The 17,074-nt window shown below is 38.8% G+C and overlaps 2 protein-coding genes across 3 annotated transcripts in view; both read right to left on the bottom strand.

Moving 5' to 3' along the window:
* Positions 1–5,379, bottom strand: part of LOC137256530 (WAS/WASL-interacting protein family member 1-like) — a 46,305-nt gene extending 40,926 nt beyond the window's left edge. For both annotated transcript variants that reach the window (XM_067794374.1, XM_067794373.1), the window contains exon 1: positions 5,201–5,379. The gene's annotated coding sequence lies outside the window, so the exon portion shown is untranslated. The remainder of the gene's footprint in view (positions 1–5,200) is intronic.
* A 3,468-nt stretch (positions 5,380–8,847) lies between these two features.
* On the bottom strand, positions 8,848–15,900 carry LOC137255843 (tRNA-queuosine alpha-mannosyltransferase-like). The gene is made up of 8 exons (XM_067793414.1): positions 15,547–15,900; positions 14,852–15,019; positions 13,495–14,142; positions 12,732–12,841; positions 10,851–10,995; positions 9,974–10,044; positions 9,366–9,457; positions 8,848–8,936 (listed from the first exon to the last, which is right to left on the bottom strand). The coding sequence occupies exons 1-8, from the start codon at positions 15,756–15,758 to the stop codon at positions 8,868–8,870; spliced, it is 1,515 nt and encodes a 504-aa protein (XP_067649515.1). The 5' UTR covers positions 15,759–15,900; the 3' UTR covers positions 8,848–8,867.
* Positions 15,901–17,074: the final 1,174 nt, after the last annotated feature.

Consider the following 17,074-nt stretch of genomic DNA (forward strand, 5'->3'; position numbering starts at 1 on the left):
CCCATTTGTGCTACAGTTAGCCTGTGCTTTCACCAACAAAGATGACGAGTTAGGGAGATGGGTTTTACGCCAACTTTAGCAATATTCAAGCAATATCACTGCGAGGGACACCAGGAATTGGCCTCAGATACTTTACTCATGTACATGTACTGTACCTATGATGTAGGGAATAGAACTCATGAAGCATGAAGAGTGAACACACAACTCACTGAACTTAAAATATTTGGTTCAAGGGGCATGATTAAAGAGGTTATTGTACTTTCATTCACTGTGAAAAACTCTGAACTAAGTCAAATGATAAAATCTTCTGCTTTCAGTTTCACACACAATTACAATTGTACACAATCACAATTCCAAGACATTTTTTATGTTACATAAAACACAAAAACAAAAACTAAATTGTTTAGATTTTCAAGTGTTATTTGAAGCTAACTATTTCCTCACTTTAAAGGACCCACATATTTCCTGAAAAGACCTTTGAAATTGATTGATAGTCAAGGTTTTGTGAAGCAAGGTCAAACGCTAAACTTAAATGTCTTACACTACAAACTGACCACTGACATACAGCTCCTGTTACATACATAGTTACTACATCTTACAGTTAAGTACACCACTATTTTAGTTTTTACAAAACCATTAGATTGCATAAAATCACCTTTGAAAACAGTAAAAACAGCTCCATTGGCAAAAGATAAAACTGTAGTGTATCAATTGTTCCAAGACCTAGTCTTTCTCGAAGTCCCTGAACCAAAATACTCTTCTTGCAATGCACATGCCCGACATGAAGCAAGTCTGGATTTTCCACATCCAACTGGGGATCCTTTCCAGCCTAAATGGGTTTATTTGTTACCATCAAGACTCTATATATTCAGAGACTAAACGTTAGTCTATCCTTTAGTTTTCGAGGTCACCTCCAGGCCTGCTGCTATTATGTGAGGACACCTGGCTTGCTGCACATCAGGGAATTGTTTTATTATTGTCTAGCAAGCTGTTTCATATATGCTATGCTACAAGCATGACTGGTAGACTCTATAGACCTATGTATGTCCTGTATCTTGCATATATCCCATATGTACAGTGAAGGAAGTGTTTCTGATACATGTGTACCGGATTTTGATTGGTAAAAAATGGCCTGATCAGAAAAGTTTGGTGCATATAAGTCACTGGGTGTGGTACAATCTGAAACTATTCCTTCGACAATCAAGTATCAAGAACCTATCCCCAAGTCTGGTCCTGCTTCGTGTCACCCAAATTTTTCTCAAAAATCACTATAATAACCTTTACAGTAACATTAGCATCAATTGTTCACTAGCATCAAATACCATTTACACTCCAATTTTGGGTAGGTAAAAGTAAGATTTCAACTACTGATGACGAAACAAACAACAGTAAGAAGCAAAATAATTATTCAAGTTCAAATTGTAATCAGTCAACACTAAAAGCAAGTAAATTACAGAAAATTCATGGTCTTTTATATTATATTTGTGACTGGCCAATTTAGTTCAGGGCTGGTAAATTAGAAAAACTCAATAAAACATATATTAACACAACTGTGATGTAAATACTCATCCATATCTCTGTCCACTGTTGATACACTGTAAATAACTGAAAATTGTCTGATGTGTCAAGAAGCAATATTCAATCATTCATTACCATGATTACAGACTGTGATGGAGACAAATTACATAAGGACATTTTCTGCACTTTATCAACTTCTAACAAAATCTGCATCACTAAAAAAATTGAACGATACTTTAAGGACATTTTGGAAGACAATGTGTTAATATCTCTGAGGATGGCCTGATCGGAAACCCTGCTAACATACAGTATTATTAATAGACCCGTCCTTCCTGTCAGTGGTACTGTCATAACAGGAGGAGAAGATTTTCTGAAAAACCAGATTTCCTCACATACGATTCAACATCATGAAGTTACTGTCTTCCTCATGTAAACATGATCTCTTGCAGAGGATAATTGCTATTTTAGCCTGACATACGTTTAATCAGTAACATAGAAAAAAGCAATATAAAAAAACAGGAATTTATCTATTATTCCAGAGTAACTGTTGCTCAATCATTCACATATTTTATTGCAATTGAAATGGTTTAAATGACCTAAAACAGAAGTAAGAAAAAAAAAAAGACAGCCTAAAGTATACCATTTCTTCAGTACACCTTTCATACTGGACAAATGACTTTGGTCGGTAGACTAGTTCAAATTACTTACTGAAATACTCCAACAGTCTAATACTCTGAAATGTTGTGTATATCAGATTACAGAAGTTGAGATGCACTATCTACAAAATTAATCCTCCTGAAAAGACAACTAATTAAGAAAGGTGCTGAGTCCAGACCTGGATGTGTTTACCTACATGTGCTATACCTGCAATGAACATCACTCGTTACAGGCTACTTGATCAGGTCATTACATAACCGCTGTTACTGATCCATGTAACTAAACGTAAACTTGAAGTGTGTCTGCCGTGGAAAGCCACAATTTGAAAAACTACCAATTGCCTCTAAAGGCACATTTTAAGTACAAACATTGGTGCCTTCAATCACAGCAAAAGCCACAATGAGTATGGAAATCAATACCATTTTTTTCTAATAAGCATCCCCCTTTGATCACAATGGATTGAAATAGGAAATACACAACTTTAACAGATGTGGGGTTTACAGTTTCATCATTTCATATATGAAATATGCATTATGTTAAGAAGGCTCATGTTATATCACCAGAGAATCATCATCACTTCTATCTCAAAAATTAGTCAGTGGGACTGTCATACAACAATACATGTAATATTATAAAGTTTACAAAAATAAATGTTGAATTACTGAAAAAATCATAAACCCCTCGCAATTACTTGAAATATCATCCCTGAAAGTCATTTAGAAGTCCTACACATAAAGGTGAGAATTTAAAGATGTCAACTCAAAATAAAGAAACTGACATCTGTAATTTCTCGTCTATATATGAAACTTCAGGGATTTACAGGATGTGAATTCCTGCATCCTATAAGCATAAAAACTGACAATGGATGCAATTAAATTTATTAGCACATCCTCCTGGATGCAGAAAAGATCCTACTACTTTTTGTAAAACTTCCACTCAAGTACCAATAGGTTTTCTCTGAGAATGCTACAAGCTTGGCTATGGTATCACTTGCAATTTAATTACGGTGATGATTTATGTGATGATCATGACACACAATGCAACAACTGCATTGTTAATAATATTCAGGGACCCCCATTTTCTTGTTCAGGACCCCTGAAAATCAAAGAGTATGAGTCCCAAGGACCCTCAAATACAGGACCTGAGGTAAATCCCTGAACTTGTCATATGAAATTTTACATTTCCCAAAGTTTTCAGGAGCCTTAAAGTCTATTGGTTCTCCTGACACACAAGCAAAGAACCACAATTGTTAAAGTCAGAAAGTGTAACAAACTTCAGACACAAGTTTGCGTAACTTCCATGCTCACAGATTTCACAAGCTCCTTTGAATGAAGTGCCAGCCAGTTAGTCATGTGGTGGATATCCACTCAAAATCCATATTCCCACAACAACATACCTGCATCATGTGTGATGCAGATGCCTTCATAATCCTGACAAGAATCCCAATCTGGAAAGACCGGGTCAACCTATAGAAGCTAAATTCACACATAATAGCATAAATCTTTCACAATGATATCCTCCCCTAGTTCACAATCAAAATCAGATGAATACGTAGTTCCTATTTACATAATACTAGCACAACTAGGTGACAGAAAAAACTCCTTATCTTTTCAGGTGAATTTGTCACTGAATCGGTAGCAGACTACCCTCATGGGTATTCTTGTGTTGCCATGGTAACTAACAGTGTTAGGTGTTCCCCCTTGGATTTACTCCAGTCATTTAACGAAAGGAAATAGGTGATTAAACAAACAGCATGAGCAGTGAAAAGGGATATCAACATGATACTGACCACAGGTGCTTGTACACAAAAAAATAGAATCATGGTGCTAAGAGCCAAGCTGTGACAACTGAACCCAATACCTATTTGCCAGGCTTACTATAATCCTATTACAAGCTAAGGTTATATCAGTTTGTCTGCATTTTAACACCACACTAAGCAATATTCCATCAAAAAGGGATCTGTCAATAATCAAGCCTGGACCAGACAATATAAAGATCATCTTTAGCATCAGTCCACACAACTGTTTGTCATAAGTGGATGCAATCAAAGCAAGATGGCACTACTTGATATTTACAGAAACGGTAACACACTTATTGCAATTGCAACTTATTCTATCATTTTAAATTTGACAACACATATTATTGGAGATGCTTCACAAACTGAGATGTCCTTATATGGGTTACCGTTTACATAGTTACAGATAACAATGATAACAGTGGGGGCAGTTCACTGAGAGGTGATGATGGCAGTCTTCACAACACTGCCATGCACTAAAGTGCATCCAAGAAATGTGATCAATGTACACAAGTGAGTCTCATAAAAATTCAAAGTTAAAAACATCCAATGATGTGTGCTTACCTAAATGCATATACCTCACTATATAACAAAGATATGTGGTGATAGTTTTGACAGGTCCACACACAGATTTACTAGCAATGTTAGATAATGTGAGGGAATAAATGTTAGTAACATAAATTGTCCAACTGACCTTATACAGACCTTGGAAACGAACATTTTGGACCACATTCCTCGAATTCTTCCAAATTACATAAATATGTAAAATAAGTGGAACGGAGATTGTGAAGTTTAAGTATAACTGGTCTTAATAATTAAGATTGATTAAGTGACATATTCCCACAGTAATTTGTGACCCAAACAAAGAACATGCACATTTGCATGGGCCCTCTTTCTGTCTATCTATCTCCAGGTACACAGTAATGCCCGACCGTGCTCCACGACTGTCAGAGGTTACATGTTGTGACTGTCACCCTGATCTGACACATTTCAACGTGATTCATATTGACGTTTCGCAATTTCGGTACTTTTCAAACAATCGAATTCATACACACATCGTTTTTGCTTGTCAAATACTGAGCTTGTGTATGCTATGAGTGAAATATAAATAATCCAATAATTCATACACGCGATGCTTGTAATATCACGAAATGGGGAGTATCCCAACCATTGAATGTGCAAAAACGAGAGACTTGCCACCTCGATGGCACACGTTTACATGAACTATACCTTGTGAAAATAATCCTCCCGTGACAGTTATGACATACTTTCGACTGGAATGTGCCACAGAGATTCCATGGTGCCGTATACTATCAGGAACACGATCAGCTTAAACCCGGAAGGGATGTTTAGGTTTCGAAACGAGGAACCTTATTTTGTCACAATATGGCGGACTTTCCTGCGCGTGCGCAGTCGGAAGATCACCTGTGGCAATCAAACACTCATACTTGACCTTGCTTATCTCGTTACAAATGAACGACATCACTACTTAGATGCCATATACAAAACATCAAGGCTTTAGCGACGTGTTCCGAATGCAAGAGAGACTAAAAGGCGCGTAGCCACGTGATATTATTTCGTAATTGGTATGTTCCACTCTACTGCACACAAAACTATATATAGTATTTAAAGGTAAACCTGAACGTTTCAATTGCCTTTTGTGAACACAATATGCATGATACAACTGAAGCACTGCTTTGGAACTCAACGTAATATCATGTATCACTTTTGAAATAAAGTAATCTTTCAGCAGTTGTTTAAGCATGAGTAAGTGTTTGTTTGTAAAACTGTACATCGTAACTGTGTTTATAAATCAGATAAGAAACCTACTTACCCCCAAGAAACAAAGCACAATCACAATGATATAACCGATAAAATGGCGTTTACAGAACTAGGTTTTCTGTACATACTTTCCTTTTGCTAGAGGTTACAGTAATTTGTATTTTGTTTGTTGTTTTTGACAGCACTCAGCAATATTCTTATACTAAATATTACTGCAGTTTTATGTATTTACTTTACGTTTACATTAGTTAATTGCATATGTACCGATACTGTTCTTTACTAACATTAAATATCCGAAAGATGAAGATCCACCCATCCATCCAAAGTCTTTACGAGAGACCCGACAGGATTTGCTAATGGATAAAGGGGAATACCACCTGCTCCGGACTCGATCGCACGCTCGAAACCATCTGCTTATCGTTCGTTTGGATGAGAAACACATCGAGTGTGATGGCGTTGCGTTCGTGCCAACGGGATACATGATAATCGGAATGGACCAATCAAATTGTATACTCTCTAATTAACCCAGGTTAAAAGGTTGTATCACCCTTATCTAACTAATAAGATTGATAGAAGTGTAATGTGTAATACTAAGTATTTAATACTGTCACATCCGTGATGCACCAAGAGTCCATCCAATGAACGTGTTTGTTTCTTTCCAAGCTAAATATAGCTTAGTGAAGCGCATTATGTCAGCAATATATACCAGATATATCACGTCAGCAGGTGAACCAGATTGATTCGGGACCAGTTAAAAAGGTGGTTGATAATACGAGCGGCGTCCGAAATATTCACGTCGGTCCCAAGCCGACTGAAAACCACTCGGATCCACAGCCTTTGTTTTCTGCAGAACTTTATAGCCGAAACCGTTTAAAATCCCTATAACTAAGAGCATTGTTTCCATTTTAAAATAAAGGGCCCTCCCTATCTGATCAGGACCTACAAGTATTTATGGTTTCTTAAGACCCGAAGTTTTTCGGGGTTAAGGAGCAGACTCTGAACTACGAAGCGAACCATCGGGGGCTGGCTCTGTTATACCAGGGATACTCTATATAGGCTCCCTGGTTATACAGTGAAACAGTGAGTGAGTGAGTTGGGTCTGAGGGCGCCCTGAACAATATTCCAGATATGTCGCTGTGTGTCTGACATACGTCACTTTGGTTTGGTGCTCGAATCATAATTAGTGTGAACTGGGATTCAAACCACGATCATATGCTCGCGGCGTGCCCATGTCGCCTATATCTGTACAGGAACATCGAAACGTTTTGTAGATATAGGTATCACAAGACTTTATGGGTGATGAGCTTCTTATTTTGACGTAAACATGACTGAAAGAAATGATGGGGAACGCATATGATTGTTTCCAAAAAAACTTAATAATATAAACCTCCATAAATTAAAAGTTCAGTTTACAAATTCCATTATCACTTGCTGTTCCTACATAATATTGTTATATTTTAGCGTTTTATCAAGTAGTCGGACACTTTCAGCCCATACGTCTAAATCGATCAGCTAACTCTTGCATATATAACACATATATGTGATTGATAGAAACAAGCAGCTCCTTATTAATTGGAAACTCAGTAAAATATGAGATTCTGAGCAAATGAGAAATTGCTTCTTTTAAGGATACAACATTGTAGAGAGACTGCGTGGAGGGGAAAATAAGACGGCCAGGGACTTTGCGGCAAAGAAAGTAAATGAAGCTGTCGTAATATGCTCCAATTTGATGTCTAACTCGAACAGAGTTATGTCCCCTTGTTCCCGAGAATGGGTTGAAAATGAAACAGTCTCTGAACTATATTTTTCCGTTAACAGACAAGTAAAACTGCTAGGGTTAACTCCCAACATACCTGGTCTTCTTTCCAATTAAACACAGATTTGCCTATTTTGAACAATGAGGTTAAACTGGAGTTAAACACCATGTCATACGGACATATATGTCCCGGGGCAGGTATTTAGGTATCTGGGGTGACCAGAGACCATATAATCTATTATATGATCTCTGGGGTGACTTAGGGTGTCTGTTTCGTTTTTATTTTTTTTTAGTTTTTATTTTTATTTTTCATTTCTTTGATTTTATAACATCCCAGGTAGCATGCCATCACCGGCTTGACATCAGTGAGACATTATGTGCATTGGCCCCACACTGGCCAAAGTCAGCAAACTTCAATGGTCCTGCATTGGCCCTACACTGGCCAAAGTCAGCAAACTTCAATGGTCCTGCATTGGTCCTACACTGGCCAAAGTCAGCAAACTTCAATGGTCCTGCATTGGCCCTACGCTGGCCAAAGTCAGCAAACTTCAATGGTCCTGCATTGGCCCTACACTGGCCAAAGTCAGCAAACTTCAATGGTCCTGCATTGGCCCTACACTGGCCAAAGTCAGCAAACTTCTTCAATGGTCTTGCATTGACCCTACACTGGCCAAAGTCAGCAAACTTCTTCAATGGTCCTGCATTGGCCCTACACTGGCCAAAGTCAGCAAACTTCAATTGATCCTACGCTGGCCCAATATGGGCCAACTTCAATGGGCCTGCATCAGCCCAGCGTGTCCTACACTGGCCCAATGTCGGCCAATTTCAAAGGTCCCGCATCAGTCCTACACCAGCCCAACATCAGCAAACCTCAATGGCCCTGCATCAGTCCTACACCAGTCCAAAATCAGCAAGCTTCAAAGGCACTTCATTAATCCATTGTATGCCAAATGATTTGCTTACTTCTCCAGGATGAATACATATTTTGTATATTTGATAGCAAGCGTCACAATTTATAAATGAATCCAATTTTATATCTTCTTAAAACAAATAAATCTGAAATAAACATCCACAAAACATTTCGTGAGATGTTCCAGAAATGTTTCTATAACATTTTAATCACATGAATTTGTATGTTTCCAGACACACTTTAGCAATGTTTTCTATAAATGTTTCTCACCAATATACTGTTTTTCGTGCATTTACACTTTTACAAATGAATTATGTATGTAATAGAGTAGTGCACCTGGAACTGACAAACAAAAGATTCAGCACTGATGCCACCAATAATTGTCAAAGGCATACTAAGAATATGCATTAAAAGAGACCAGCACGCAAATATCACTTCATGTTTATTTTCTAGTCTACATACAAGATCTCCTCATATTTTTCTTGTAGTGTTTCCCATTGAAATCTGTGGAGGTCAATCTGAAATAAGCAAAGACAATAAAAAGCAATTAAAAAAGGAAAACCATAACAAATTTTACAGACTGAAATCTCCTTTAACAGAAAATAACAAGTCTCGTTGATTCTATACATGAAATGGTGGGGGGATCACTTACTTTGTCACATATATATTGGGTGGGTGGGGTGTCATTCATGTTATACTAGCAACTCCAAAATAATCATCATCACCCCCAACCCTAGCAAAATACTATCAACAGTCCCTAATGGCTCATCAGAAAATATTTTTTTTAAGATATTTAGATTCAATGCCTATATCTACAGCTGCAGTAGGGCATGAGTGAGATTCTTTGACTGCTGCCCTCTTTATCATAATGATACTTTTTCACATAAATTCCCCCACAAATACAGAAAGATACCTATGGACCAATCTTAAGACTTTTGTGTTGATACCTGTGGTCTCTGTGTTCTGGGTAGGTGTGGTTTTCGGCAATATTCCCGGAGTCTCTTATATAACTGACTTGCTGTTCTGTATAGACACTGTGCTGAAACACAGAACAGTCTTGCTAGAGTAGTCTCCCTTGCTGGTGATGCTTAGGTTTTCTTTTGAAGCAAACGTTTAAAAAATTTTGGAAATACATCGGCGTAGCTGCCATAATAACTTAAAAAAAGCTCTTGCTTACACATGATTGTTGCTAAAAGGCTGGACAAGTCCTCAATACTATCTAAATATGAAGCTTTGCAACCTATGGGGCTTTCATGAAAACAAAATTGTTTATATAACTCCTGCCTCATGTGAATATATATTTAAAGCGTGATATTGTCAATATTCAAGCTACTTGAAGGTGACCTGATAATAATTAAATCTGAGCAAGAGTGGTTGATGTTTTGCAAGGAGATGTACTGTCACAATCACTGGATTGTTTGGTTCAGACAAAACTATTCGGACACAGGATCTAGCTCATCTTTATCATCACTGAAGCACCATATCATATGGATGGACATCGTTTCATACACAAAGATGACAGACACCATTTCAGGAACAAATATCACAGAAGTACCTGGGAATATTTCAGGATACACCAGGTTATCTGGACAAAGGGGATAGCAGCCACAGTGTACAGCCTCTAGCCTGCAACATCACACACAATCTCTACACCATCACAACATCATCAACAGAATATCATTATGCTTTAGTCTGTCATACATTACCCTGAAGCAGACATATCCAAGAAAGCCCACTTAAGTCTAGAAAAAGTGGCAAGTCTACACAACTCTAATGAAGAAAGTCTATAGGTTCTGGGCTCTGGGCTCTGGGCTCCTTTCCATTATATTTTAGTTTTTGCACTATGACCTTTCTTTTTCATGTTCATTTTCATGTTCATTTTCATGTTCATTTCAGAAACTAGTTTCATGTTCATATCAGAGACTAGTTATCAGTTCAATTACCCATACGTTGTGCTAAAAGAAAAACTGTTACGCAGACCAGGGCTCTTTCTGAGGAACATGGGGTCCATTTGGGGGAAACACTTCAGCAATTTTTACATGTTTCTATGGGGCACTGAGTCACAGTGCATTTATGTCAATCATCCTTAATTTCTATTTCTTTGTCATGAAAAATATAGACACAAAGTGTGGGAGTGAGTGTGGTTTTATGCCACTCTTAGCAATACTACACCAATATCATCAGAAGACACCAGAAAAGGGACTTCACACACTGCACCCATGTGGTAATTGAATCAGGTCTTTGGCTTGAGTGAACACTTGAACCACTGGGCTACCCCACCACCCCTAAGACAATGATGAAACAAAACTTAATTCTATTCACGTACTAATCACCTGCACCATTATGTTTGTAATATGTGGGGTTTTTTTTCTAAGGCAAACATTACACATCCATTGTATTTGAAATACTGACATGCACAGAGAAATACCTACATGGCTACCCCGAAGAATTCATGTCGAGCAGTCGACACAGCTACATCGGCAGCTTGCAGGGTTGTGAAGTAGTCTCCCTTGCTGCCTTGGTAACCCCATGTAACAATGTGGTCGCCTAACTTTAGTTTCGCTTCAGAAAAGATTTCTGTAGATTAAAGCAGAGTTAAGTAAAACTCCTCATAAAACAATGTATACAACATACATATCCATAAAAGTAGAGCCTCATGCTTGATATCTTGATATAGGGTACATGTATATGTTCCGATAAGTCTCCACTATACCTTGGACGCATCTACAGCAAAGCCCCATACATTTATTACCTCCCTTGGCTGGCTTTATCTCCAATCAGGCATACGTGCTGTTAAGTTGAGGAAACCAATTACAACTTACTTTCACTTTGTAAATTATCTAGACCCGTGAAGGTCCCAGGGTAGAATACCCCTTCAGCAACCCATGCTTGTCATAAAAGGCGACTATGCTTGTCGTAAGAGGCGACTAATGGGATCGGGTGGTCAGGCTTGCTGACATGTCATCAGATCCCAAAAGCGCAGATCAATGCTCATGTTGTTGATCACTGCATTGTCTGGTCCAGACTCAATTGTTTACAGACCGCCGCCAAATAGCTGGAATATTGCTGAGTGCGGCATAAAGCTATACTCACTCACTCAGTCACTTGTATATCATCTAACCAGTTAAAACTTGGCAACACGAACCATGTGTGGGTTCTCTGAAACTGGTAGAAGGAGTTCTTGCATATATTTTTTTTAAATGTTCGGACCTATAAATGTGTCTGTATGATTTCCCCCAAATCTGAGTTGCACCGCTAACAAACCTTCGCAGTTGTGACCACTATCTTTGTTGACACTGGCAAGTTCAGTTGTAACAGCAGCTTAGCTGATTGGCTACTGTGAGAATGCATCCAGCGCGTAATGGAGACTTTCGGAACACATACCCTTGAGATATCGAGGATGGGAGAGCCTAGGTGTCTTTTTGGTTACTCGAAATACACTCTTGTTATCAAATGTGACCCTATCACATCCTTTTAATGTACAGAACTGGGCCCTTATTCTCTAAACGCTCGTAGCCCTAAGAATTCTTAACTTTGATCGTAGCCAATGCGTTAAGAATGGGCTTAAGAAGTTCGTAAGGTTATGAACGTTTCGAGAATAGCTAGCCAGGTTCTGATTCATATATCCCATATATCCTTGTGTTATCGTTGTACTTGAATCCTAACCTATATAGAATCCTACCAGGCAGACGGACACATTATTCGACAGACCAAAAGTGCAAAAAGTACTCATTAATTGTCTTTATAAATGAAAGAGTAACCATTCCTGAAATGTTCATAGACGCATCACTGAAGCAGGATGGTTGATGCGATGAGTGAATGCAGAACATATGAAGGAAACCAATGACTCTCTGTATCAAACTATTCGCTTCAACTGACACAATCATGGGCATGTAAACCTCTCACCTATAATCTGCGGATCTCCGCATATACACACAATACAGTCAGTTCTGACACTGGTGACTGAAACAGTGCTTTCTGTAAGGAGACAAGACAGCCACACAGTGGTTGGGAGTCAAGAGTTGGGAGTTGGGAATGTGGGTTTTACTTTTAGTAATATTCCAGCAATATTGCGGCAGCAGACACCAGAAATTGACTTCACACACTGTAAGTCTTGTAACCATGTGGGAATTGAATCAGAGCTCTAAGCATGACGAGTGAACACTTTAACCACTTGGGAGTCGGGAAAACATTTGACTGAAGGCATAAGATTGTATTAGTCCAAAAATTACATTACAGGTTTTCAGCCATTGTTAGGGCTACAGTAGCCTGCAACCCTTTCATCAAAGTTTGAACGTGTTGGAAAATGTTACCTGGTACATCTGTGAATGTCTCTCCCATGACGGAAACCTGGAACTGATATCCTTCGTCATGGAGACGGAACAATGTCTGGAAGAATGTCTCTGGATCCTTGTCATGTTCCCTAGAAACAAACACCGCTGGACTCGCACTCTCTCTAGACACTGTGAGGTCAGGTGAGGTTTAGCATTACAGTCAAGATTACTGCCTGTTTATATAGTGTCATGTAGAACAGCAATTTTTCGTTATGCCTCACAGCTTCCTCCAAAAAGTTCCAGAGCAGAAATCCTTTTTCAGCAATATTTTCTATCAGAGAGGATTCGCTATTAAAGTATATTGCAACAGAATATATATTCTTACTGAAATGAATGTTTACTGAGAACATTAGTGGTGAAATGATTATTTAATAAGAACTTTACCCTACAGAGATGGTTGTTTATTGAGAATAGTTGACAGCTTATCACCTAAAGTACTAATACTGGAATAACAATGATGAAGTGTTTTCTTGATTCATAAAAGTGTTACAATTGTCAGCCTTAGAAATTGTTTTCTTTCAGGGCATTGTGATTTGATAATGCCTTGTCTTGCTGTAAGTTCTGTTTCAAAGAGAAACTATACATGCAAAAGCATTGAAAACTGGTTGAAAATCACAGCCTGCAAATGCAATTAGTAAATGAGGACTGAACAAATTTGATTTTTACTTGGCCTCCACACAGTTTGGAGTTTTCTGGCTGAGAAGTCTGAAACCTTAAATTTCATTAAGCATTTATGACTCACCATCTATGCGCCCACACAATATGAAGTTGCCTGTCCTTTGTGCCACACAAACTGTTCATCTGGGTTGTCTGTCCCCCAACACAGGAGCTCTGTGACACACAACACTGTCCATCACCTGTCTCAAGCTCTTTCAGCCTTTCAAGATCGCCATGTATCTCTTCTGAATCACCAGCATCACTGCCTAGTTTACCTTGAGAATTCTGCTGAGAGTCACCACTCAGTTCTTTTGCAGGCTTACCCATTTCTATATCATCACTGGTCAAAATATGTTTAACATTTTGCACATTACATTCGCCATGTCCTGAAGGACTTGGATCCAGTTTTACTATTTTGGATGAAGTCCAGAGAGGGTCACTTTGAAGGCAAATCACTTCTGTGTGAGGGTCACTGTACATGAAACTCCCACCTGCCTGACAGTCAGTGCTGTGTGACGTTACCTGCATCAATGTGGCATCTGTGTTCTGTATCTTATTGCAGTCAGGGGAAATAAAGGACAAGGGAAAGTACAGGATGTGACATTTCGGTCTGATCTGTTCTGCTAGACCCTTGGGTCTGTGGTCTGGCATCAGCTTGAGGAAGGAGACTATATTATCCAGAAAGGAATCTCTGTTGTACGTGGAGTTGAACAGAACGATATCGGCAACCAGGCTGCATAAAAACAAAAAATTATAAACAGCTTTATGGTTTAGGCAAGTGTGTTATCAGTAGGTGATATGATTGTTTGATAGGTCATATTCAGTTTCTACAAAGAAATTGCATTGAAATGCATGGTAGACCACGGTGTGACGTCATCGTTCACCATGACAGTGTCATCTTAATGTGAAAAATGCTAACCATGACTGCAGGTTCACATTTGCAAACTTGAAGCTGCGATATAATCATGACAAATCAAGATTCATTAGTAGCATTAGTTGGGTGAAATTGGGTTTGAAATCCATGGACTGTCCATCCTTGTAGAAAGGGACATAATTCTTTCAAGTAATTGCAACCAGTTTTTAATTTCCATGTTTTTCTATACACAGATTATAAGTGTGATGCTGCTGTTGCACCAGCCATTTGCCACCCCTCTGTGTGAAGCGAGAAAACAGAACAATATTACAGAGTGACTGATCATAAAACATCAGATTTCATATCTTTAGGGTACAGAGGTTTCAGGACCATGTGTCTTAACTGTGTTTTGTGCACTTACACATATTTCATCGTTCTCAATTGAACCCAAACAAACTGTAATAGTTTGATTTTAAAGCCCATACAATAGCAATGTAGAAATCATAAAATATTACCCAGTATTCCTGTGCAAAACATAATTACACTATTAACAGTTCCAGAACTATTAAAGGTTAATATGCAAACAAACCTTGACAGTATTTGATTATATCCATACTGAAAGTCTCTGTCCTGCTGCTTCCGGACTGGGTACACCAGCTGGTTCTCATGGAAGTACACAACTTTTCTCAGTTGCCCAAGATCAGGCCTAAGGGCAGTTAACTCTGCCAAATTCATGACTGAGCTGGTGAATAATACTCTGAAATTGAAAGTTATTATCACATACTGACTTGTAGAAAGAGGTCGAATGCAAATTTGTTATACTTTGGATTACATGTTATTCTCGGTAAAGTACATGGAGATTTCAGTACTTTTGGTATTGGAGTCTGTCTGGGATTGGAACCTACACTCTCAGAATTGTATCAATCACCAGCAAACCAAGTCAGCCGACTCATATCCCCTGTGTGACATATTTGCATTTATGAAAGTTATCAATCAATGTTAAATTAGTTTAATACCACTTGGTTTGTTTACTCTAAATGTTTCATACTATACAAAGTTAACAAAAATTGTTGCTGAAGACCTCCACTCAGCAATATTGCAGTATGTAAAGCCGACCTTTACATGATAGACTCTGAGCCAAGCAATCCATAATAGATATTATGAGCAATGATCCATGTCGTCAGGGCATCATGACACTAATCACTACAGGGATTACATGAATGAAAACAAACCAAAATGAAGTAAATATTATTCCCAACACTGGAGCTCGTAAATGACGCATACCGATATTCTCCACACTGCGGCACACTTTGACTGAAATACAGAGCCGAGGTCCGGGCCCTCCAGTGCCACTTCTTGGCCGGCAAAGTGTATCGAACGCATCCTGCCAGTTTGTCACAGAGCAAATCAACCAACTGCTTGTGAGATCCGCCATAAAACGGTTCGATTATCAAAATATTATGTCTCTTTCCGGATTTCTCTGAAGGTGTGGCCATCCTCGTGGCTCACCCGATAGCGATTTCAATTTATACATGAATATATCGATGAGGTATCAACTATCTACAGCTGAATGTCACTGAAGTGGAAGTCGAAGGAAGACATGCTGATTTGTTTACCAAGGGAGGTAACTCTAAAGTTACTTCTTTAGTGCAGACCGTGGAAAAATAATGTCGCTGAGACCATGTGAAAGGTTGTGACATTACGTTCATGCATGTGGTGGGACATTCACATGTTACGCTGTTGCTTATGTTGCTCTACATTGAGAATGTTTATCGCACGCACGCACGCACGCACGCACGCACGCACGCACGCACGCACGCACGCACGCACGCACGCACAAAAAATAAAATAAAATAATAAATAAATAAATAAAACAACATAAAAACACTCAAAAAGAAATCTCGCCACTATCATAGAGTTGTAGAAAGTTTTCAAGCTCTCAGTTATCGGGATAAGGCAGACTTCACAAGAAGTTTCTTAACATACTGCTATCTGTCAGTTTTCTTTCCACTAAGGATGGATTTGTGTTGAACCTTTCATCGTGAATCACAGTCATAAGAATTTGTATTCTTTTCTACTAGTTGATTTATAGATTAACGAGCAATAATTCATTTTGTAACTCATATTCCAGCCATGGCCTACATGGAGACCCAGAGCACACCATCGTATAGTGGTGTAAGGTTGTTTAGTTATATGTGTACTGTGAAGGTCCGGGACAGAACGTACTAGTCTTCAGCAACTCATGCTTGTCGTAAGTGACGACCTACGGGATCGGGTGGTCAGGCTAGCTGACCTGGTTGACATGTCATCGGTTCCCATTTCTGCAGATTGATGCTCATGTTGTTGATCACTGGATTGTCTGGTCCAGACTCGATTATTTACAGACCACAGATGGACTATAGATGGAGTATTGCCAAGAGCCACATAAAACTAAACTCACTCCCCTAGTCACATGCTGGACTTTCTGGGCATGAAGGCACACTGAAGGGATTGTAATGCGAAAAGCTGGATGTATCCTCGCATATAGGTCAGTGTCAATTGGTCTTGTCCAGTTTTGTGTTTTTGCATTCCAAGCACCTGTCCAGTGGACACACAATCAACCAAGTCACCCATTTGGCTTCCTGTTTCTGGTAATCACATGGGTGGCGGGGTAGCCTAGTGGTTAGAGTGTTTGTTCATCATGTCAAAGACATGGATTTGAAGCCCATTTCTGGTATCCCTGGTATGATATTGCTGGAATATTGCTGAAAAAGGTGTAAACCACACTCACTCACCCACTCTATCCCAGAATCCTTATAGCCCCTGTTGTAAC

Source organism: Haliotis asinina, chromosome 11, assembly GCF_037392515.1.
Source record: "Haliotis asinina isolate JCU_RB_2024 chromosome 11, JCU_Hal_asi_v2, whole genome shotgun sequence".
In the NCBI taxonomy this organism is placed as follows: Eukaryota; Metazoa; Mollusca; class Gastropoda; order Lepetellida; family Haliotidae; genus Haliotis; species Haliotis asinina.